General features: G+C 44.3%; 2 protein-coding genes across 5 annotated transcripts; both read left to right on the forward strand.

Moving 5' to 3' along the window:
• Positions 1-2,725: 2,725 nt before the first annotated feature.
• On the forward strand, positions 2,726-10,494 carry LOC119654408. Of its 3 annotated transcripts, none has more exons than XM_038059793.1 (6): positions 2,726-2,781; positions 8,268-8,381; positions 8,443-9,073; positions 9,135-9,344; positions 9,541-10,032; positions 10,125-10,494. In XM_038059793.1, the coding sequence occupies exons 2-6, from the start codon at positions 8,287-8,289 to the stop codon at positions 10,446-10,448; spliced, it is 1,752 nt and encodes a 583-aa protein (XP_037915721.1). In that variant the 5' UTR covers positions 2,726-2,781; positions 8,268-8,286; the 3' UTR covers positions 10,449-10,494. The 3 variants fall into 3 exon arrangements, with proteins under 3 accessions (XP_037915721.1, XP_037915720.1, XP_037915723.1); XM_038059792.1 differs by lacking the exon at positions 2,726-2,781 and adding an exon at positions 2,810-3,280; XM_038059795.1 differs by lacking the exon at positions 2,726-2,781 and adding an exon at positions 7,907-8,206.
• Positions 10,495-16,622: 6,128 nt separating this feature from the next.
• Positions 16,623-22,475, forward strand: LOC119654409. Of its 2 annotated transcripts, none has more exons than XM_038059797.1 (6): positions 16,623-16,671; positions 20,199-20,312; positions 20,374-21,001; positions 21,063-21,272; positions 21,469-21,960; positions 22,053-22,475. In XM_038059797.1, the coding sequence occupies exons 2-6, from the start codon at positions 20,218-20,220 to the stop codon at positions 22,374-22,376; spliced, it is 1,749 nt and encodes a 582-aa protein (XP_037915725.1). In that variant the 5' UTR covers positions 16,623-16,671; positions 20,199-20,217; the 3' UTR covers positions 22,377-22,475. The 2 variants fall into 2 exon arrangements, with proteins under 2 accessions (XP_037915725.1, XP_037915724.1); XM_038059796.1 differs by lacking the exon at positions 16,623-16,671 and adding an exon at positions 16,690-17,169.
• The last annotated feature ends 1,888 nt before the right edge of the window (positions 22,476-24,363 follow it).

Here is a 24,363-nt window from a genome sequence, read left to right on the forward strand (position 1 = left end):
GCTTGGGCTCCATTGGGTTCTTCCGTATTTATTAGCCTTCCTGGGGCTTCCCTGATTTCCTTCCTTCATCAACGTTGATTTCGGAGGAGATCGCACGATCGTCGAGCTTCTCTTAAATGGATCAAACACTAAGTCGCGCGGCATGTTCCGACCAGGTGTAGTCACCCCACTATGGGCTAATGAATGACCAGTTTGTGGGGCATCTTTTCGTGTATTTTGAACAGGCGTTCTCCGGAGTGACATACTCCTTTTAAATGCCTCTTTCTCCAGGCTATTTGTAGTATTCGATGCAACGGTGGCCAAGTAATCCACCACCGAGGCACTGCAGTCGAGGGATATCGACGGCCGGGAGCCTGCTTGCCCACTCCCAGAAGCCGCCGGTACTGCGTTTCCGAAGCCCTGCACCGTAACTTTACTCTGCTTTTGTTCCTCCATGTTTGGTTTTATTTCTGGGTATCCTTCCAATAACCTTTTTATCCACGGGTGGGCGCTTACTTCCCACCTACCCGATCTGCGCATAAGCATGCCCATACACGCACACCCCCAAATGCGTACATGTGCATATTCCTACGCATCCGTCGAGCATTTCCTTATCCGCACGAAGGGACGCGCGTGATGGGAAATCTGGCAACTCCGCACAGGTCTGTCTGTCTGTCGGTCTGTCTTTTTTTTGGCTGTAGGAAATCCATCATGGATACGCATCTGGAATCTAGGACACGCATGCCGGACTCTTATTGACTAAAACCTCCATATTTTCTCCATACTCTCCCCACGGGACCACCGTTCCGGTATTGCTTCGCGGGGCTGTTCAGTTCTTAGCTGTTCACTCTATACGAGGCGCTACCGCTTTGCGTGGCGTTAATTGCAGTAGCTTCCCTTCTATGTCTCCGCTGCACTTCTGCTGCTTTTAGTTGCTGGTGGATCTGTTTCACCATTGCAACTACCGCGTTCCATGTTGTATTTGAAGATAGGTCTATAGGATGTTGGTTCACTTATCGGCTTACCTGTCTTCGGGATCAATACAAGCTTTTGTATTTTCCACTCTGCGGGGAAGGACCCTTCCTTTAGGCTGTCTCTAAATACCCTTGCAAACATGCTTGGTGCCGTTCTCATTACCAATTTCAGCGTCTTGTTGGGAATTCGATCCATGCCGGGGGCTGCGGCATCCCGGACCCTTTTCACTGCTTCCAAGACTTCGTCTGTGGTTACTGGAGGTATGTCTTCGGCGCTCATTGGTATCATGGGAAGATTGTTTCCGGATGTTAGGGGAACAATGTCGAAACTATCTCCCACAATAATCTAGTGCACATAATAGGAGGGGACCTTTTGCCTTTTATTGCTGACATAACAGACTTGTACGCTCCTCCCCATGGATCTGAGTCTGCCTCATCGCAGAGTCGCTTGAAGCAATCATTTTTACTTTTCGTGATGGCCCATTGCAACTTTTTTCGTGCCTGTACTCTAGCATGTTTCTTCGGGGTTGACTCCGCCTTCTGGCCTTCAAGCATTCCGCACGACACTTCGCTATTTCAGCGTTCCAGCTAAATCTGCAAAAGGGGGGGTGTAACATTTTTTTTCACCGAATATAGTCATGTGGGGTATCAAATGAAAGGTCTTGATTAGTAATTTTCGAAACCGGTCTTAGTTTTGAGATGTGTCAGAAAGGCGGGGAGTGGGAGGGGTGGAAAGTGATGATTTATTTAACGGACCCATTCTCAGAAACTACCCAATCGAAAAATCTGAAAAATTCATGAAGCTGCATGAACTATATGGTGCCCAGGCCTCAAAGTCTGGCCGCTTCTTGAGAGATCGCATCGCATCTCTTCGTCTGAAAATAGCAGATCAAAATTGGAGTCGGTGTCCCGAGAGCTGTGAGGGACAGAAATATCTGAGGTTGGAACTACATTGTCGTTGTCGCTTACTTTATCTGATGGAGTTTTGGATCAGGAAGGTCTGGTGGTTGCGGGCACGGCGTCCTTTTTGATGAGTCGCTTCGACATTTCTTCGTCGAGCGATTGGTGGAGTTCAACATTTTATGGTTTGCGAAAAAATGCTTACAATCGAAACGTGTAATGTGCTGATGATCAAAGGGTAAATCATATTGGACATATGCAAAGGTGAGTGCCTTTAGTATAGGTAAGCAAAGCCAAAACGGCTTATTGATAGCATAAAGTGCAAGTGCTTATATGTATATTATAAAAGGAACCCAAGGTCAGGGCTTCCCAACAATGATCGCTTCCGGAGAATAATCTTCGATCTGTTCGCAATGATGAACTGAACTTTCTATTAAATAGTAAAATAGACGCAGATCTAAATTGTTTTAGAAGTTTATTTAAAGTTTCTTATTCCGACCGACCGCTTCTAGTTAACAAACTGGGCGATTACTTAGAATTTGGGAATTTGGGGAATTTGAGAAATTAATGAATTCCAAAGTCTGCGAAAAGTTGAACGTAGACAAAAATTTTAAAGCGTGTGTAATCAAGTCACGTTTTTCTTCAACATCGTACTTGTCGCCTTCCTCAGTGCTGGGATCCGAAAACTTTTCATGCAATTCCACTCATAAATGGAAGAACTAACTGCACAAACTGCAAACTATTTCAAGATGCGTTATTACAGCAGACAATTGTTATAATCAAAGATAACTGTAGCTTCCCCAACAAAAATCAGCTGTTGGGATAATGGACCGCGAGCAACTTCACGTTATGGCAACTGTACTAATAATAACAAAAGATGCCGGTTTGACAACAACCAAGTGGAAATGTCAAAACTGTGGGAGATTGGGTAGGAAATATTAAAGTATAAATAAAATCTTGTCAGTAACGCGTATTATCGGGACCCTATTATATCCCCCTCCCCCGGATTTGCATTTAGCCAGCAGCTTCAATTTCCCACTGGGAATGAGGTGAATGGCGTGACTCCGTGTCGAAACCTAGACTACGGAAGCGCTATCTTTCCGACTGCTCTTAATATTGTTACTTATCTCGGTGATTCCCCGAAATATTTGGTCGATGTGTGGATGTTTCTAGATTTTCCATTTGTAGTCACCGTAGATGATAGGCGCGGTTCAGTGTATATTTTACATTTCAAGTGTGCTGGTCGTCGGGAAAAGACTGCTCGAAGTGAAGTTGGGAATTTCGACATATTGCGTCAGATTGAAATTATCACAATTTCTTGGGCTACGTGTCTTTTCAGTGACGTTTGAAGAGGTCCTGCATAGGGGATTTGGCGAGTTGACAATTTTAGCTGTGAATTGTGTTTGTTTTTTTTCGCTTTTCACTGGGTATGTACTTTGAATTGATTTGCTTTTTCCCCTAAGAGGTTATTGTAGCTTTTCACTTTTTGAAAAAGTCAGCCAGGGTTAATTTCATTTGCTTGTCCTTGCATAGCAGGTGTTGGAATCAGCTGTTTAGGTACCTGTTATGCGTCGTTGTGAGAGTAAACTTAAGGGATTGTTCTGAAGTTCGTTTTTTTTTACTATGACTGCAATTTTCTGTTGTGCATTCCACCCAAAAATGTAATACATTTCAAATATTTGCTAATTCCTAGCTCTACAAAGATCATAATGGTTGACAGAAGTGAACGTTATGGATATCATTCCTGACCTGCTGGTCCTCTGCATCGTATTGATCCGAAACTAATAAAGGAATTCTCGATAGCCTTATCATACCATCTTGTCAGTACTCACATTTGAAAGTACAGACACCTCTGAGCCTGCTCGCGTACGGGGAGGCATTTTCCAAGTAGATTGGTTGAGACCCTTTTGGTTTTGTATGGCATTGAAATCTTGCTTCTAGTTTGGTATCGCGGTCGCTTGGTATTCCTCTATCGGCGATATCGACTGCATCTTCTACCAGCGCCAACTTAACCAAGCCCAGCGCTTCAACTGGCGCTGCATCTGAAAAAGTATTTCTGATCAGACACTATCCATTTCTTCACCTTGAAAGTCCCATTCTCCATCAGTAGATTGGTACCAACGACCTTCTCTAAACCGCTACGGTCCCCGGATGGGGGAAAGTTGTGTACTGCCCCTGTTACATCCTTATATTTTTGTGTTGATAATAAAATCGAAGTAAGGCTCACTTTTTTCGTTGATTATCGAGCGTGTTTCTTGCACTGACATCGCAGTCTATCAATAAGGTTGACCTTCCTCGCTAGAATGGTGGACGTATTATAGTCCTTCTGGTGGAGTTGAGTAGAAGAGATATAGACGTTCTCAGCTCCCGTTACTGTTTAACTGTGGTTAGGTCGATAAAATTCTGGTCCAGATACAGAAACGTGTGCAGGCTCTTTTTGCGAGGAGTAAATTTTTTCCTCATGGAGCGTTCGCTCTCTGTACAGAGATGAAGCTGCCAAGCAGCTAGCCGATACTCTCCTCCAATATAGGGCTGATGTAACAGCGTTACAGGAGATGAGTTGGATAGGGACCGGTTTCCTGGAGAAGAGCAGCAACACCATATGTTCTAACGGTCATCCAGTAAACCATGTGCTCGGAGCAGGTTTCTTAGTCAGCCAAAAAATGAAACCTGCTGTTATCGGCTTTGAAAACATAAGCGAACGGCTATGCACTCTGCACTTGCGAGGCAAGTTTAGAAATATAAGCCTCATTAACGTTCACGTCCCTACAAAGGAGACTGCAAAGTCGGAGAAGGATACCTTCTACGAGGCAGTAGAACGAACCCTCGAAGCCTGTCCGAGATATGATATTAAAATCATACTTGGGGATTTTAACAGCCAAGTAGGGAAGGAGCCCGTATTCAGGCGCTGGCTCCCATAGCTTACACCAAAATACAAATGATAACGGACTGCGGATTATTCAATTAGCAGCGTCACACGAAATGGTTGTTGGAAGTACCTGGTTTGCGCGGAAAGCGGTCCACAAACATACGTGGGCTTCTCCAGACGGGACCACTTTCAACCAAATTGACCACTTGTTGATCGAACGCCGCCACCTCTCACCTTTGATGAGTATCCGAAAATATAGGGGGGCCAATATAGACTCGGATCACTATCTCGTTGGCATGGTGCTCCGAGCTCGAATAACAATACCACCTAGAATCCCCTCTGACAATCATGTGAGAGTGAACATTGAAGCCATCCACAACACAGCCCTCCGCAACACCTATAAGAGGGAAATGGATGCCGCAATAACCGCAGTCAACAGAGATACTGTAGGTGAAGCATCAACAAACGATCTTCACAATCACCTGGAGAACGTTATCATGGATACGGCCACAAACATACTTAGCCCCAGCCGCAAAAGGAGTCGGAACGGCTGGTTTGACGATGAATGCAAGCTACCAACGGAACGGAAGAATGCCGCATACCGAGTAATGTTGCATTCTCAAAGAATGCGGGCACGTGTAGATACTTATCACGAACTCCGTCGAGCGGAGAAGCGTCTTCACAGATGGAAAAAGGAATCCTGGGAGAACCAACAAGTCTGTGAACTAGAAAATACAGGAAGCATCCGTACCAGGCGCGGCTTTATACACCTCGATGCTCATCCTGCCGAGACAAAGAGGGAAATCTGATTTCCGACAGAATGGGCATATTGGAGCGATGGGTTGGGTACTTTGATGAACTACTGAACAACCAGAACATCGGCGAGTTGGAGGTCCCGCCAACTGAAGATGACGGACAAATACTGCCACCGCCAAATTTAGGAGAAACAGTCCATCCAATTCATCGGCTAAAAAATCATAAGTCACCAGGAACCGATGGAATTACAGCCGAATTGGTTAAATATGGAGGCGACCAGTTACACCAAGTGGTTCATCAACCGGTCAAGGTATGGGACAGCGAATCATTGCCTGACGATTGGCATACATAAAAAGGGAGATATCACATAGTGCAGCAATTATAGAGGTCTAACGTTGCTGAGCACCATCTATAAGATATTCTCCACTATCTTGCTAGGCCGGATAGCCCCATACGCCCAGAACATCATTGGCCCATATCAAAGAAGCTTCACTCCAGGCAAGTCAACAACAGATCAAATTTTTTCTCTGCGGCAAGCGATGGAAAAACTGTTCGAATATGGACAACAGTTGTACCATCTGTTCATCGACTTTAAAGCCGCCTATGATAGCATGGCCAGGGTAAAACTGTACATAGCCATGAGAGAATTCGGTATCCCGATGATTAATTAATAAGACTGACTAGGCTGGCCCTGACCAATATGCGAGGTCATATAAAAGCAGCAGGATCACTCTCAAGACCATTCGACATCAACAACGGTCTACGACAAGGGGATGCCCTGTCATGCGTCCTCTTTAACCTGGCCCTCGAGAAAGTGATCCATGATGCTGAGGTAAATGCAAGAGGTACGATCCTCTTCAAGTCCGCCCAACTACTGGCCTATGCTGACGATATCGACATCATGGGAAGAACGACCCGAGACTTACAAACTGCCTTCATCCAGATCGAGCAGGCGGCGCGAGATCTTGGGCTGCACATCAATGAAGGCAGGACAAAATATATGGTGGCAACGTCAGCACCGAAGACGAATAAACCAACAACGTCAAACCGCACTGGTCAAGCACGAAGAAGAATAAGGATAGGAGAATACAACTTTGAGACCGTTGGAAATTTCTCCTACCTAGGGTCGAAAATCTCAACTGATAACAGCTATGACGATGAAATCCGCACACGATTGTTGGCTGCCAACAGAGCCTATTTCAGCTTACAAAAACTGTTCCGCTGGAAACGTCTCATCATAGGGTGAAAGCTCTTACTGTACAAGACTATGATCTTCCCAGTCCTTATGTATTCCTCGGAGTTCTGGGTTCTTAGAAAAACAATTGCGAACTCTTGACCGCGTTCGAGAGAAGAATCCTCCGAAGAATTTTGGCCCCCTAAATGAGGATGGACGATTCTGTAGCCTACACAATGACGAAATGTATGAGTGATACCACGGATGGAGAAAATCTGGCTCAACAGGTTGCGATGGGCGGGTCACTTAACCCGCATGGATGAGAATGATCCAGACCGGAAAGTTTATAAGGACAATATCTATGGTAGAAAAAGAAAAAGAAGACGAGGCAGACCCTGCCTGAAACGGAGCGATGGCGTAGGTTAGGATGCCAAACAACTTTTAGGGATATCGGGGTGTCTTGAGTTCTTTATTAAGGCAGGCCTAGACCGGATACCGGTTGTTGCGCCGTTGATGATGGTGATAATGATGATGATACTTCCTCCAGATCTGTCCCGATCTGTACCCTTGTACTGTGGAGTAAATTGTAAAATTTGCTTTGTAGTACTTTGATGATTCTTTTTCCGATCTAGAGGTTTTGTACCAATGCGACGTTGGTGTCTTTCTCTCGTAGGAATACCGAGATATTAGCAGAGGCGCACTTTTAGTGCTGAAGACTTATTTGCGCAAATCTCCGTAAAATTTGCTTGCCTAGGGGGATAGCCAGTCCTTGTCGAACCGTGATTCTTAATATCCTCTAAAGTTTCGTTGACAGAGGTACGCTCACAACACCGCGTGTCGACGTCGACAGAGAGTTGTCGACGGCTCCGCAGACTCCCAGTGTGTCCCAGCGTGTACCGGTCATTCGCGGTTCGCTCTTTACCGAGAAGCTTTCTCGAGGCCACTGCCTAGGACGCAGGTATACTGCCAGCGAGGGGGTCAGAACTACTTACTTGGGCACCTTGGGGAGGTCACACCCCGTATCGTAATCGACACGTTAAAGGGCGCTGACGATTCCTGCGCATGGAGGATGTGGCAGTACTAGTACAGGTTTAAATTGGACACTTCACCTAGTTCTCCCAAACTGCGATGGGATCCCTAGAACTTAGCGCACATATTCTTTCAAAGCCTGAAGTTCTTGGAAGAAAAAAGAAAAAGGGTAAAATGTTATTGCTGGAATTTTTTCCCGTAGAATGCTGGCATGTCATGAGGATTGGGATGCAATCGACTCCATGATCGAAAACTGCGAAAAGCGAAAGAGGTCAAGAAGGCGCGGCTGCGGATAGAAGAAAGGAGATCTAGCTAAAGTGAGCTAACTCTTCTCCTCTTCCCCACGGGGAGGGGGGAGTCGGGCCAGACCAGTGTCTTTTGAAGAGTTCCGTCTCCTTAAAAAAAAGACAACCCCGTTGAGAAACAGGTTGTCCCCCGGAGGGCTATATTCCGCATTGGTCTATTCTGCAGTCCACGGCTTCACACCGGTTACTAGTCGACAAATTTCTACTCCTTTTAAGACAAGTAGCGAATACTTTGAGCATATTAACACAAATGAAATATCGCCTCCTTTTTTTGATTTCAGGAAGAGGGATACATGAAAAATGGTGAAGCCCTTAGCATGGTATATGTCCAAGGGAGTAGGCAATAAAAAGACCTACAGAACAAACGTAGAACTAGAAGTGGAGAAATTTAAAAAGTGAGTTCCTTTGCGTGGTGAGAGGTTTGACAGTTGTTGATTTTGACGAATAAATTTCCAGAAAAAAGCCAAACGCAACTCCGATTGTGATGTTCGATTTCATGGGCACGATCCCAATTCTCTTCACTACCTACAAGGATATAATGTGTGGCGGTCGACATGCGCTGGGAATTAAACGTGCCGAAATAATGTTCCAGAAATTTCAAGACTTGGGGATCGAAATGCATTTCTTCTTGGACGGACCCATCAAACCGGAGAAATTTCCTGAATGGTGGTGCCGCCGTAAGAACAGGGAATATGAATATCAGAAAGTCCTGTTTGAGAATTTGAAAGCTAAGGAGCCCCTGAATTATCGATTTCAAAGATTTTCGAAAACCTACTATGACAACTATTTACGAGTAGCGAAGAAGTATGGTCGGATTTTCCTGTCTCTGGAAAACAAATGTGACCTAGACTTGGTTGAAAATGCATCAAGAGTGCATCCCATGGCCGTATTTGCATGGGATTCTGATTTTCTGGTAATGAAAGGAGACTTCCCTATTTGGAAGGCGGACAATTTCAGGCTTGAGACTATGACAGTGCAGGTATGGAACAAGAGAGGGGTGAGAGATTCGTTAGGTCTGGAACAGTGGCAAATGCCAATTTTCGCAACATTATGCGGTAATGATTGCGTTGAAGCCAAGCTGGTGGAGGTGAGATTCGACGTTGTTTATGGTTTCCCTTTAAATTTTGTAATATTCCATTTTTTTGTAGCACATACACGCCAGTTTACCGCAGGAAATTAGGGATGTCAAGAGCGGAAAAATGCAAAAGGCAATAGCTGACTTGGTCCGAAATACCTTTAAGGATAAAGCGAAAGTCAATGTCAAACTATCTGAGTTGATTTACGGTCAGGGGAGGTGCCAAACTTCGTGGGATGAAGTTTTCGCTGCTGTTAAAACAAGCCTCGACTTTTACAATTGCGTAGGTTGAACCTTTTATTTTAGTGACAATCGAAACATCAAGAAGGCGGAGCTAGGAACGCTTTAATAATTTATTGGCAATAGTAGCTTTGGTAGGTGGGTGGGAGGAGTCAAAAACATAGTCTTGATGGTTCTCAGTTTGAATGTGAAATAGTAAGTTTTCATTGAATTAAATTTTGTGACTCAAATATTTTCAGAGGACCTACAAGGAAACTCAGATCGAGCCCTCCTGGCTACGCGAGCATGTTATGAAAACGGCCAGTTTTTCCGTGTTCAGAATCTACAAAAAGGATATCCTGTATATTTCGCAATCCTTTATTGACCTCTCTAAAAACGATGTGTGTTCGTTTTCTGATCTTGTGCTTCCACTGATCCGCCGTGAAATTGGACTTGTTTTCAGTAATAATCGTGACGCACATAAGGACGCAAAGCACCCAATTTGTTTGAAGCCAAACGTAGACGAACCTTTTGCCATTCATTATTTTGAACCAATCTTTCCGGACTTCGAGGTTCCGCCATTGCATCATATTTTGGCCGCAGATGAGGACTTTGTCACTTTGGAGGAGAAGCTTCGATTGTTCAGTTGGATTGTAGCTCCAAAGCGGAGTGAAGTCAAGGTTGAGCTGTTGGAAAAGCTACTGAAAACCATTTTCATAGTGCCAGCTGTCATCACGAATTATTTGGTCAAGGTTAGTTGAAAGAAGGACCTAAGGGACGACTACAACCCCCCTCTAATTTTCAAAAATCATCCCGAATTTACCTTGGAATTTCGCACTTTTAGGAAGGACAGATCACCCCTGATGAAGCTGATGTACTTCTGCTGACTATTTTGGAGGCTTCCAAAATGGATATGGAAAAGTTGGAGGGGATGAGTCCACCAGCTGAGTTAGATGACCGTGCCTTCTGGCTATCCTTTACATATACGCATTTTGTGGGATATTTCGAGGAAGCCATGACGGTTTGCGGATTGTATGAGTTCATACCGTATTCATACTTTGACGGATATTTATTTCACGAAAAGTATGGTAAGTTCCTGAGCATGTCCTACGATGCGAAGAAAGAAATATTAAAATCTGTCCAAGAATATCGATTATATGTTTTGTAATTGTTGGGGAGATTGTTGCTGGTGGCATTAAATCTTATTTTTATTATTATCCTGTTTTATGTATCTTGTTTATATAATACCGTCTGTTACATAAGAGCGTGGTCACTGTTACACGAAGATAAAAAATCAGAGCGTCCTGTTTCTTTTTCTATGACATAGAGGGCACCTCAGTCCTTCATGCTTTTTGTAAAAAGTCAGCTCGCTGTCAAATTTAGTCTTCAATTGAGTGGTTTTTCGAAATGAGTGCTGTTTACGCTTTTCGCTTTGAGGCAATTTTTCTATGTTTGCATGAAAAAGGACCCAAATTAACGCAAACTGCTGCTGCGAAATATATGGGAAAGTCGAAGCAGTTCGTTAGCAAGTGGATAAATCGCTATAAAAAGGTCGGTAACGTTGATGATTTTCCTGATCGCAGAAGTGCAAGCAAAGTCTCAAAAAAGACGAAAAAGACATTCTCGCATTGTTCTCGAAAGATCCAACTTTGACTTTACGTGGAGCTGCTGTGAAATTGAAAGCAAAAGGTGTTGACATATCTTACGGAACGATTCGCAGGCACTTGCTTGCCAATAAATTGAAATATCGCAGTACTTTGGAAAAACCAATGTTGAGTGCAAAACACGTTGAAAAACGAGTGGAATGGGCGAAGGAAAACTTGGACCGCGATTGGAGCAACGCAATTTTTTCTGATGAATCCTCCTTCTGGGCATTTCCGAACATCAAACACGCCTGGACAACCTCCATCAGTAGGATGCTTCAACGGACTGTTAAACACCCCGTCAAGGTCCATGTTTGGGGGTGCTTCTCAAACAAAGGTTTCGGTACTTTGTTCTTATTTACCGAGAATTTAAATGCCGAAAAAATGAATAAAATATATCAAAAGGCTTTGTTACCATCTGCTAAGCAATGGTATACCAAGAAAAATGAAAGCTGGATCCTTCAAGAGGACAACAATCCGAAACATCGGAGGCGAGCGTGTAGCGAGTGAAAGGCGCAAAACGGAGTTGTCACTTTAGATTGGCCATCTCAGTCACCGGATGCAAATCCCATAGAAAATGTGTGGGCTCTGATGAAAATGCAGCTTCGCAGACGCAAGCCATGTAATTTAGATAAACTTTCTCGACAAATTCGGGAAATTTGGAGGTCTTTTCGGGTAGAATATGCAGAAAAACTAGTGGAAAGTATGCCCCGACGGCGCCAGGCCATAATTGACAATGCAGGAGATTGGACTTGCTACTGAGGTATTTGCATTGAGTATTGACGACCGAATTATCAATAAATTTGCGAATTTTCGAAAAATCAATTGTTGTTATTATTTAACAGTGACCACGCTCTTATGTAACAGACTGTATGCGTTAATAAACTTTGTTCTTTTCTCCTGTTTTTCATCTATTTAAGGTAAAACAAGGTGTAAAAGGTTTTAACTTTGTTGATAATAGCTTGTAAGGGCAATGCTCCATGTTATGACCTATTGCATTTTATGGTAAGTTTCAACCCCGAATCATCTGTCTCGGAAATAATCTTCGTAGCGCTGTAAAGGCATTCAAAACGACGACACTATGAAGCTGTCTGCTGATGCATTTGCGACTGTCACATTGCTTGCTGGCCAACCCTAACTCGACTAAATGACTCTTCAAGTTTGAGAATCGGCCCCGGGTTGAGGTGGACCTCTGAAACGTTTATCTTCTCCCTGACAACGAGCATCGCCCCGAAGCGACGCACGCACGTCCCAGAACCTTGAAATCTATCGACACGGTCAACCCACCGTCAGTTAAAGATAAGAATAGAATTAACTTTCTCTCTACGAATTCTTTGTATGGATTAACTGCCAGGGCCACTGCCAAATTTGAAATTACCAACCTACCTCAATATCACCAAACTGGAAAGCCATTTCTATACGCTAAAGGAGGAAAGGAAGCCAATCCTCATCCTCAGAGGAATCCCCCCCTCCCTAAAAATCACTCCCGAAGACGAATTAAGGAGTTAACGACCTATCCGCGTAACTAGGCTTTCCACCCCGTGGTCACGAATGACACCAATCTAGCCTTTTCCGACCCTCAACTCTGAGGCAGATATCAACTTAGTCACTAAACAAAATACCCTACTTTATCAGCGGATTAGCTGGGAGAAACCCAGAAAAGGAGACGTCACCGAAGTACGCGGGCCCACACGCCTCCAGGGACTGCCCCCGTCCAAATGTAGAAGACAAACTAGAAAAGGAGTCGGCGGCGCCCATCAGGTGTGCAAAATGTGACCAACTGGGTCACCCTGCAAACTTATCTAAGTGCCTCCGTATGCTGGAATCTATCCAGCGCAAAGAGAGAACCAAAAGCATCCCGCACTCCCGATCTGCTGCGTTCTTCCCAACCTTGACAGACCTTCATCTGTTCGTGTTTCTCAGCCTAGCCCTCTGGCTCATGTCAACTGTACCGCCCCTCCCTCACTGACCTCGTCTTTTGCCGCAGTGGGCAGGGGTCGAGCAAGACCCGAAACCTTTAGCTCTTTATCACCCCCACATTCTTCCATTCCCGGATGCCTGTTCAGCCAGGTTCCTATTCAATGTCATTCTCCTCTCTATGGACCACAATCTCTGACTTTTATCACAACTATCCCCATCTCCCCTCTGAAGACAAACCCGAAACCTACTTACAATTCGTTTTCAAATTTCTAGACAATCAGAATGAAGATGCTCACACTTAACACTAATTCGCTCATTTCTAACCACAAACGTTTTCATTCTCTGCAAGCTCCTCGAGGATTCCGATCCTAACCTCGCTCTCCTAAACAAAACCAGACGGGGGGAAGCCCTCAACGTAAAATTATACGCTCCCGGTTACATTATTTTCCGCAACGACGCGGGCATACGCACAGCCATACTAGTCAAAGCGGGACTTAGAGCAAATAGCATCCCATCGGCTGCACTGGCTTCAAACTGCCTGTTAGCAGTAGTCATACTTCCTGTTAGGGGTGGAGGCGTCCGCCGAATCTTAATCTGTTCTCTTTACTTTCCGGGTAGCATCACTCTCATTCTGGCCGAACTCTGGGAAATCGCGGCTTGTTTCGATGCCTTTATCCTCGGCGGTGACCTCAAAGTGAGGCACGTATCTTGGGGCGACTGAGTTAATAACGAAAACGGCAAAGTGCTCTTGCATTGGTTTTAGTCAGGCCCATTCCTTAGCGCGGACATCATTAACGCTTCAGTGCCATCTTTTCCTCGTGGGTCTTCTTTTCTAGACGGCTCTATAATCTCGTCCAATCTCTCAGCATGTGTCACTAGCTGCTTCTCTTTGGCGACCCGCTCCGACCATCATGCCCTCAGTTTCTCTCTTCTCTTCGGCAAATTTTCCCTTCTCCCCACCATGCAGATCCTTCAATCTGACAAACTGGGACGATTTCCAACGCGACTTAATCAGTGCACTGAGCCCTTCCCTGGACAAATCGCTCTTCCACTTTAATGTTGACCTAGAGACATAGATCTAGAAAGTCCACTCTGCCTTCGAAACTACAATTGACAAACACGCTCCAGTTAAAGAACCTGGTTACTACAAATACGGGTGCCTTTCCCCCTCAACCCTCATCTTAGTCCGCGATAGAAACAGACTAGTGCAGCGCAAGAAACGATCATTTCACCGGATACGGAATAGTTGCAACGCTGAATACCGTCTCCCCTCTGAGATCATCAAAGACCTGTCCAAACTGAATGCATCTTACAAGAAACTTCTGAAATCCCTTAAACCTGGTCCACTGGTTTTCTCAATAATTAATCGATGGGTTGGAAGAAAAAAATCTTTTCTTAACGACAACCACAACCGGGCAAAAATAAGTAAACTCCAGTTTCACTCCCCTGAGGAAAAAATATCCTCTTGTAAACTACAACTTCAGTCACCTATTCAGATTGGTAGCGGACCCCATCTGGAACTCGGTGGTCGCCACTATTGTTAACGATAAAAGGTTGAGCTTGGAAGGATCAGGCCCGTTTGCCTCCTAGAAGAAATCGAACTTGCAATCTCCCGCTCCAACAATTAAAAATCCCCGGGCTCCGACGGCATCTCTAATTGTGTCCAACGGTATCTTGGAAATCAGCCCTCCTTATACTTATCCCTAAGAAGGGGTCCTCGGGCGACCTCAAAGATATGAGGCCTGTCTCTCTTCTTTCCAATATTGGAAAAACTTTCGAGTGTATCTTACTAAGCCACTTCAATAGACACTACTCTCCTATCATTCCACTTAATCAATTCGGCTTCAAAAACCTCAGATCCACCGAGCAGGCCATCCTGTATCTGCAAGACCATATTCTCAATAACCTGGAAAGTAGGTATTGCACCGTGGTCTGCGCCTTGGACTTCGAAAAGGCAATTGATTCAGTTTGGAAAGAGGGCTTGCTCTACAAATTAATTCAGTCCAATTGCCCCTTTCCTTATTCAGAGTCCTCGGAGACTTCCTCTCCAACAGAACTTGCCACGTGCGCTTCGATGGACCTGTAACTCAGGAGTCCCTCAGGGATCTACTCCAGGCCCCAAACTTTTTAAAATCTTCCTCCACGATATTCCCGTTCCTCCCATAAATTTATCCCCCACCCCAGCGGCAACTCAGGCAGCCCCTCACCCGCCCTTTTCACCCAACGACAATGGTCCTGGCGCATCAGGAGGGATCCTCTTCGCTGAAGATACAATCCTATATGCGAGCGGTCTCAGGACCTCACTAACCTCTCTCTCTCAAGCTCCTAACCAATAACCAGTGGAAAATTTAAGCTGCTGGCTAAATTCAAATCCAAGAGGGGGGGGGGGATATAATAGGGTCTCGATAATATGCGTTAGTGACAAGGTTTTAAAGGTTTTGTTTACCAAATAAAACCTTATTAAAATCGGTTCAATGTCTATCTGTCTGTTACAAGCACTTTTCTCAGAAAGGGCTATACCGATTGACACGAAATTTGGTGAGACATGCAGTGAGTGATATCCTGCTACGTTGAGATTTATGGGAGGGGTCCCCATACATGTAAAAGGGGGGTGTAAAAATTTTTTTCACAGAATACAGTCATGTGGGGTATCAAATGAGGTCTCAATTAGTACTTTTCAAAACCGGTCTTAGGTTTGAGATTTGTTAGAAAGGCGGGGAGTGGGAGGGGTGGGAGGTGATGATTTATTCAACGGACCCATTCTCAGAAACTACCCAACCGAAAAATCTGAAAAAATTCATGAAGCTGCATGAACTATATGGTGCCCAGGTCTCAAAGTCTGGCCGCTTCTTGAGAGATCGCATCTCATCTCTTCGTTTGAAAATAGCAGATCAAAATTGGAGTCGGTGTCCCGAGAGCTGTGAGGGACAGAAATATCTGAGGTTGGAACTACATTGTCGTTGTCGCTTACTTCATCTGATGGAGTTTTGGATCAGGAAGGTCTGGTGGTTGCGGGCACGGCGTCCTTTTTGATGAGTCGCTTCGACATTTCTTCTTCGAGCGATTGGTGGAGTTCAACATTTTATGGTTTGCGAAAAAATGCTTACAATCGAAACGTGTAATGTGCTGATGATCAAAGGGTAAATCATATTGGACATATGCAAAGGTGAGTGCCTTTAGTATAGGTAAGCAAAGCCAAAACGGCTTATTGATAGCATAAAGTGCAAGTGCTTATATGTATATTATAAAAGGGCTTCCCAACAATGATCGCTTCCGGAGAATAATCTTCGATCTGTTCGCAATGATGAAGTGAACTTTCTATTAAATAGCAAAATAGACGCAGATCTAAATTGTTTTAGAAGTTTATTTAAAGTTTCTTAATCCGACCGACAGAGCTTCCGCTCGCTTCTAGTTAACAAACTGGGCGATTACTTAGAACTTGGGAATTTGGGGAATTTGAGAAATTAATGAATTCCAAAGTCTGCGAAAAGTTGAACGTAGACAAAAATTTTAAAGCGTGTGTAATCAAGTCACGTTTTTCTTCAACATCGTACTTGTCGCCTTCCTCAGTGCTGGGATCCGAAAACTTTTCATGCAATTCCACTCATAAATGGAAGAACTAACTGCGCAAACTGCAAACTATTTCAAGATGCGTTATTACAGCAGACAATTGTTATAATCAAAGATAACTGTAGCTTCCCCAACAAAAATCAGCTGTTGGCATAATGGATCGCGAGCAACTTCACGTTATGGCAACTGTACTAATAATAACAAAAGATGCCGGTTTGACAACAACCAAGTGGAAATGTCAAAACTGTGGGAGATTGGGTAGGAAATATTAAAGTATAAATAAAATCTTGTCACTAACGCGTATTATCGGGATCCTATTATATCCCCCTCCCCTGGATTTGTATTTAGCCAGCAGCTTCAATTTCCCACTGGGAGTGAGGTGAATGGCGTAACTCCGTGTCGAAACCTAGACTACGGAAGCGCTATCTTTCCGACTGCTCTTAATATTGTTACTTATCTCGGTGATTCCCCGAAACATTTGGTCGATGTGTGGATCTTTCTAGATTTTCCATTTGTAGTCACCGTAGATGATAGGCGCGGTTCAGTGTATATTTTACATTTCAAGTGTGCTGGTCGTCGGGAAAAGACTGCCTGAAGTGAACTGGGGGATTTCGACATATTGCGTCAGATTGAAATTATCACAATTTCTTGGGCTACGTGTCTTTTCAGTGACGTTTGAAGAGGTCCTGCATAGGGGATTTGGCGAGTTGACAATTTTAGCTGTGAATTGTGTTTGTTTTTTTCGCTTTTCACTGGGTATGTACTTTGAATTGATTTGCTTTTTCCCCTAAGAGGTTATTGTAGCTTTTCAGTTTTTGAAAAAGTCACCCAGGGTTAATTTCATTTGCTTGTCCTTGCATAGCAGGTGTTGAAATCAACTGTTTAGGTACCTGTTATGCGTCGGTGTGGGAGTAAACTTAAGGGATTGTTCTGAAGTTCGTTTTTTTGACCGTGACTACAATTTTGTGTTGTTTTCTGCATGTATTCCTCCACCCAAAAATGTAAATCATTTCAAATATTTGCCAATCCCCAGCTCTACAAAGGTCATAATGTTTGACAGAGGTGAACGTTGGGGATATCATTCCTGACCTGCTGTAGGTCTGCATCACATTGATCCGAAACTAATAAAGGGATTCTCGACAGCCTTATCATACCATCATTTGAAAGTACAGACACCTCTGAGCCCGCTCGCGTACGGGGAGGCTTTTTCCAAGGGGATTGGTTGAGACCCTTTTGGTTTTGTATGGCATTGAAATCTTGCTTCTAGTTTGGTACCGCAGTCGCTTGGCATCCCTCTACCGGCGGTATCGACTGCATCTTCTGCCAGCGAAACTTAACCAACCCCAGCGCTTCAACTGGCTCTCTGCATCTGCAAAAGTATTTCTGATCAGGCACTATTCATTTCTTCACCTTGAAAGTCCCATTCTCGATCAGTAGACTGGCCCCAACGACCTTCTCCAAACCGCTATGGCCCCCAGATGGGGGAAAGTTGTGTACTGCCCCTGTTACATCCTTATATTTTTGTGTTGATAATAAAATCGAAGAGAGACTCACTTTTTTCGTTGATTATCGAGCGTGTTTCTTGCATTGACGTCGCAGTCTATCAATAAGGTTGGCCTTCCTCGCTACAATGGTGATGTATTATAGTCGTTCTGGTGGAGTTGAGTCGAAGAGATATCGACGTTCTCAGCTTCCGTTACTGTTTAACTGTGGTTAGGTCGATAAAATTCTGGTCCAGATACAGAAACGTGTGCAGGCTCTTTTTGGCGAGGATACTTGCTCTGTGGCAAGCGGTGGAAAAACTATTGGAATATGGACATCAGTTACACCATCTTTTCATCGATTTTTAAGCCGCTTATGACAGCATAGCCGGGGTAAAACTGTACACGGCCATGAGAGAATTCGGTATCCCAACTAAATTGATAAAACTGACTAGGCTGACCCTGACCAATGTGCGAGGCTAGATAAAAGCAGCAGGATCACTCTCGAGACTATTCAACATCAACAACGGTCTAAGATAAGGTGATGCCCTATCATGCGTCCCCTTCAACCTGGCCCTGGAGAAAGTAATTCGCGATGCCGGTGTAAATGCGAGAAGCACCATCCTTTTCAAGTCCACACAACTACTGGCCTACGCTGACGATATCGACATCATGGGAAGAACAACCCGAGATGGCGCGAGATCTTGGGCTGCACATTAATGAAGGCAAGACGAAATATATGGTGGCAACGTCAGCGCCAAAACCAAAAGAACGAACAACATCGAATCGCACCGGTCAAACGAAAACATTGAAGATAGGAGACTACAACTTTGAGAACGTTGACAATTTCTTCTATCTAGGGTCGAAAATCACAACTGATAACAGATATGACAATGAAATCCGCGCATGATTGTTGGCTGCCAACAGAGCCTATTTCAGCTTACAAAGACTGTTTCGCTCGACTATGATTCTCCCAGTCCTTGTGTATTCCTCGGAGTTCTGGGTTCTTAGAAAAACAATTGCGAACTCTTGACCGCGTTCGAGAGAAGAATCCCCCGAAGAATTTTTGGCCCCCTAAATGAGGATGGACGATTGCGTAGCCTACATAACGATGAAATCTATGAGTGATACCACGGATGGAGAAAATCTGGCTCAACAGGTTGCGGTGGGCGGGTCACTTAATCCGCATGGATGAGGATGATCCAGACCGGAAAGTCTATAAGGACAATATCTATGGTAGAAAAAGAAAAAGAAGACGAGGCAGACGCTGTCTGAGACGGAGCGATGGCGTAGGTCAGGATGCCAAACAACTTTTAGGGATATCCGGGTGTTTTGAGTTCCTTATTAAGGAAGACCTAGACTAAGTACTGTTGTTGCGCCGTTGATGATGATGATACTTCCTCCAGATCTGTTCCGATCTATACCCTTGTACTGTGGAGTAAATTGTAAAATTTGCTTTGTAGTACTTTGATGATTCCTTTTCCAATCCAGAGCTTCTGTACCAATGCGACGTTGGTGTCTTTCTCTCGTAGGAATAATAATAATAAGATATTAGCAGAGGCACACTTTTAGTGCTGAACATTTATTTGTGCAAATCTCCGTAAAATCTACTTGCCTGGGGGGATAGCCAGTCCTTGTCGAACCGTGATTCTTAATATTCTCTAAAGTTTCGTTGACAGAGGTACGGACGGTTCCGGAGACTCCCAGTGTGTCCCGGCGTGTACCGGTGATTTGCGGTTCGCTCTTTACCGAGAAGCTTTCTCGAGGCTACTACCTAGGACGCAGGTATACTGCCAGCGAGGGGGTCAGAACTACTTACTCGGGCACCTCGGGGAGGTTACATCCCGTATCGTAATCGACCCGTTAAAGGGCACTGACGACTCCTGGGCATGGAGGATGTGGCAGTATTAGTACAGGTTTAAATTGGACACTTCACCTAGTTCTTCCAAACTGCGATGGGGTCCCGGAGAACCTGAAGTTCTTGGAAGAAAAAAGAAAAAGGGTAAAATGTTATTACTGGAATTTTTTTCTGTAGAATGTTGGCAAGTCAAGAGGATTGGGATGCAATCGACTCCATGATCGAAAACTGCGAAAAGCGAAAGATGTCAAGGAGACGCAGTTGCGGAGGGGGGAGTCGGGCCAGACCAGTACCTTTTGAAGATTTCCATCTCCTTAAAAAAAGACAACCCCGTTGAGAAACAGGTTGTCCCCCGGAGAACTATATTCCGCATTAGTCTATTCTGCAGTCCACGGCTTGACACCGGTTTCTAGTCGACAAATTTCTACCTCTTTTTTTGATTTCAGGAAGAGGGATACATGAAAGATGGTGAAACACTTATCATGGTATATGTCCAAGGGAGTAGGCAATAAGAAGACCTACAAAACAAACGTAAGACTAGAAGTGGAGAAATTTAAACAGTGAGTCCCTTGGTGTGGTGAGAGGTTTGACAGTTGTAACCTTTGATGAATCAATTTCCAGAAAAAATCCAGACGCAACTCCGATTGTGATGTTCGATTTCCTGGGCACGATCCCAGTTCTTTTCACTAACTACAAGGATGTAATGTGTGGCGGTCGACATGCGCTGGGAATTAAACGTGCCGAAATAATGTTCCAGAAATTTAAAGACTTGGGGATCGAAATGCATTTCTTCTTGGACGGACCCATCAAACCGAAGAAATTTCCTGAATGGTGCCGCCGTAAGAACAGTGAATATGAAAACCAGAAAGTCCTGTTTGAGAATTTGAAAGCTAAGGAGCCCCTGAATTATCGGTTTCATAGATATTCGAAAACCTACTATGAGAACTATTTACGAGTAGCGAAGAAGTATGGTCGGATTTTCCTGTCTCTGGAAAATGAATGTGACCTAGACTTGGCTGAAAATGCATCAAGAGTGCATCCCATGGCCATATTTGCATGTGATTCTGATTTTCTGGTAATGAAAGGAGACTTTCCTATTTGGAAGGCGGACAATTTCAACCTTGAGACTATGACAGTGCAGGTATGGAACAAGCGAAGGATGAGAGAGTCGTTAGGTCTGGAACAGTGGCAAATGCCAATTTTCGCAACATTATGCGGTAATGATTGGGTTGAAGCCAAGCTGGTGGAGGTGAGATTCGACGTTGTTTATAGTTTCCCTTTAAATTTTGTAATATTCAATTTTTTTGTAGCACATACAAGCCAGTTTACCGCAGGGGATTAGGGATGACAAGAGCGGAAAAATGCAAAAGGCATTAGCTGACTTGGTCCGAAATACCTTTAAGGATAAAACGAAAGTCAATGTCAAACTATCTGAGTTGATTTACAATAAGGGGAGGTGCCAAACTTCGTGGGATGAAGTTTTCGCTGCTGTTAAAACAAGCCTCGACTTTTACAATTGCGTAGGTTGAACCTTTTATTTTAGTGACAATCGAAACATCAAGAAGGAGGAGCTAGCAACGCTTTAATAATTTATTGGCAATAGTAGCTTTGGTAGGTGAGTGGGAGGAGTCGAAAACATAGTCTTGATGGTTCTCAGTTTGAATGTGAAATAGTAAGTTTTCATTGAATTAAATTTTGTGACTCAAACATTTTCAGAGGACCTACAAGGAAACTCAGATCGAGCCCTCCTGGCTACGCGAGCATGTTATGAAAACCGCCAGTTTTTCCGTGCTCAATATCTACAAAAAGGATATTCTCTATATTTCCCAATGCTTTATTGACCTCTCTAAAAACGATGTGTGTTCGTTTTCTGATCTTGTGCTTCCACTGCTCCGCCGTAAAATTGGGCTTGTATTCAATAATAATCGTGACGCACATAAGGACGCAAAGCACCCAATTTGTTTGAAGCCAAACGTAGACGAACCTTTTGCCATTCATTACTTTGGACCAATCTTTCCGGACTTTGAGGTTCCGCCATTGGATGATATTTTGGCCGCAGATGAGGACTTTGTCACTTTGGAGGAGAAGCTTCGATTGTTCAGTTGGATTGTAGCTCCAAAGCGGAATAAAGTCAAGGTTGAGCTGTTGGAAAAGCTACTGAAAACCATTTTCATAGTGCCAGCTGTCATCACGAATTATTTGGTCAAGGTGAGTTGAAAGACGGACCTAAGGGGCGGCTACAATCGCTCTCTGATTTTCAAAAATCATCCCCAATTTACCTTGGAATTTCGCCCTTTTAGGAACGACAGATCACCCCTGATGAAGCTGATGTACTTCTGCTGACTATTTTCGAGGCTTCCAAAATGGATATGGAAAAGTTGGAGAGGATGAGCCCCCCAGCTGAGTTAGATGAACGTGCCTTCTGGCTATCCTTTACATATACGTATTTTGTGAGATATTTCGAGGAAGCCATGACGGTTTGCGGATTGTATGAGTTCATTCCGTATTCATACTATGACGGATATTTGTTTCACAAAATGTATGGTAAGTTCCTAAGCATGTCCTACGATGCGAAGAAAGAAATATTAAAATCTGTCCAAGAATATCGATTATATGTTCTTTAGTTATTGGGGAGATTGTTGCTGGTGGCATTGAATCTCATTTTCATTATTATCCTGTTTTATGTATCCTGTTTATATAATGTTAATAAACTTTATAATTTACTCCTGTTTTTCATCTATTTAAGATTAAACGAGGTGTAAAAGGTTTTAACTTTGCTGATAATAACTTGTCAGGACAGTGCTCTATGTTATGCCCTATTGCATTTTATGGTAAGTTTTCAGCCCCATCTGTCTCGTAAATAATTTTGGTAGGGATGTAAAGGCATTCAAAACTATGACACCATTAAGCTGTCTACTGATGCATCTGCGACTGTCACATTGCTTGCTGGTCAACCCTAACTCGACTAAATGCCTTTCCAAGTTTGAGAATCGGCTCCGGGTTAAGGTCGACCTCTGGAACGTTTATCTTCTCTCTGACAACGAGCATCGCCCCGAAGCGACGCACGCACGTGCCAGAACCTCGAAATCTATCGACACGGCCAACCCATCGTTAGTTAAAAATAAGACTAGAGTTAGCTTTCTCCCTCCAATTTTTTTTGCATGGATTAACTGCCAGGGCACTAGGCCTTGTCATCAAGAACATTGACAAAAATGTTAAAGTTGAAATTACCAACCTATCGGCCGACAGGCTCAAAGTTCGGCTCATTTGTCCCAATATCCATAAGAAACTACTACACCTAATCAAGAAAGCCAAAATACCCTACTTTATCAGCGGATTAGCTGGGAGAAACCCAGAAAAGGGGACGCCACCCAATGTTTCAATTGTCATCAATTTGGCCACGTCTCCTCAAACTGCGGATACGACCCTAGATGCGTTAAGTGCGCGGGCCCACACGCCTCCAGGGACTGACCCTCGTTCGAATGTAGAAGACAACGTCGAAAGGGAGTCAGCGGACAGAAGCAGCAGGAAAGGGTTGTGCCGTGGCTTGTTGAGATTTACCGGAGCTGCATCTGTTTAGGATACGTACCACAGTCCTGGGGGCGTGCATGAGTGGTTTTCATACCGAAAGCGGGTAGGCGCGGTCATGAGTCCGCGAAGGACTTTCGACCAATCAGCCTGACCTCTTTCGTGCTGAAGATCCTAGAATTCCTCCTGGATATTCACTTAAGGACGTTTATGGAGAGAACGCTTTTCTCTAAGTCCCAGCATGCCTAACTCAAAGGAAAATCCACAGAAACCGCCCTCCACGGGGTAATTGGCACGGTTGAACGGTCGCTGCAGTACAAGCAGTATACCCTTGCTGCCTTCTTGGATATAGAGGGAGCTTTTAACAACGTTAGTACCAACGTCATCAAGGAAGCTTTGACCGGTATTGGATTGGAGGGGTATCTCACGCATTGGATTATATCCATGCTAAGTACCAGGAGAATCCAGTCGGATCTGGGAGGCAGCCACTTGACCAGAGCTGTGAACAGAGGCACGCCCTAGGGTGGCGCCATCTCACCGGTGCTCTGTTTAATTGTAATGGACAAAAGTTTACGTACATTTGCCAGCAGCGGGGTGAAGGTGGTGGCGTATGCCGACGATTTGTTGATATTAGTATCAGGGATGTTTCTGTCCATTATGAGCGACATCATGGAAGGAGCTTTGCGAAAGGTGTGCCTGTTGGCCGCAAGATGCGGACTCAGCATAAACCCAACCCAACTGATGCTATTCGGCACCAAGACAAGGATACCTGAATTCCATCTACCACGGCTGAATGAACAAAGGTTGGTTTTTTCCTCTAATGTAAAGTATCTGGGTGTAATCCTGGATCCTAAGCTAAATTGGAGATTGAACATAGAACTGAGGGTTAAGAAGGCCTGTATAGCATTCTATGTCTGCTAGAGAACCTTTGCAAAGAAATGGGGTTTCCGGCCGAGGATGGTTCTCTGGATGTACACCGCTGTGGTGCGTCCGATCTTAACTTACGGCTCTATTGTATGGTGGCAGGCTTTGAAGGAAACAATACAATAGAACGAAGCTTAATAGGATTCAAAGCACCGCGGG

Source organism: Hermetia illucens, chromosome 4 (assembly GCF_905115235.1).
Source record: "Hermetia illucens chromosome 4, iHerIll2.2.curated.20191125, whole genome shotgun sequence".
Taxonomy (NCBI): domain Eukaryota; kingdom Metazoa; phylum Arthropoda; class Insecta; order Diptera; family Stratiomyidae; genus Hermetia; species Hermetia illucens.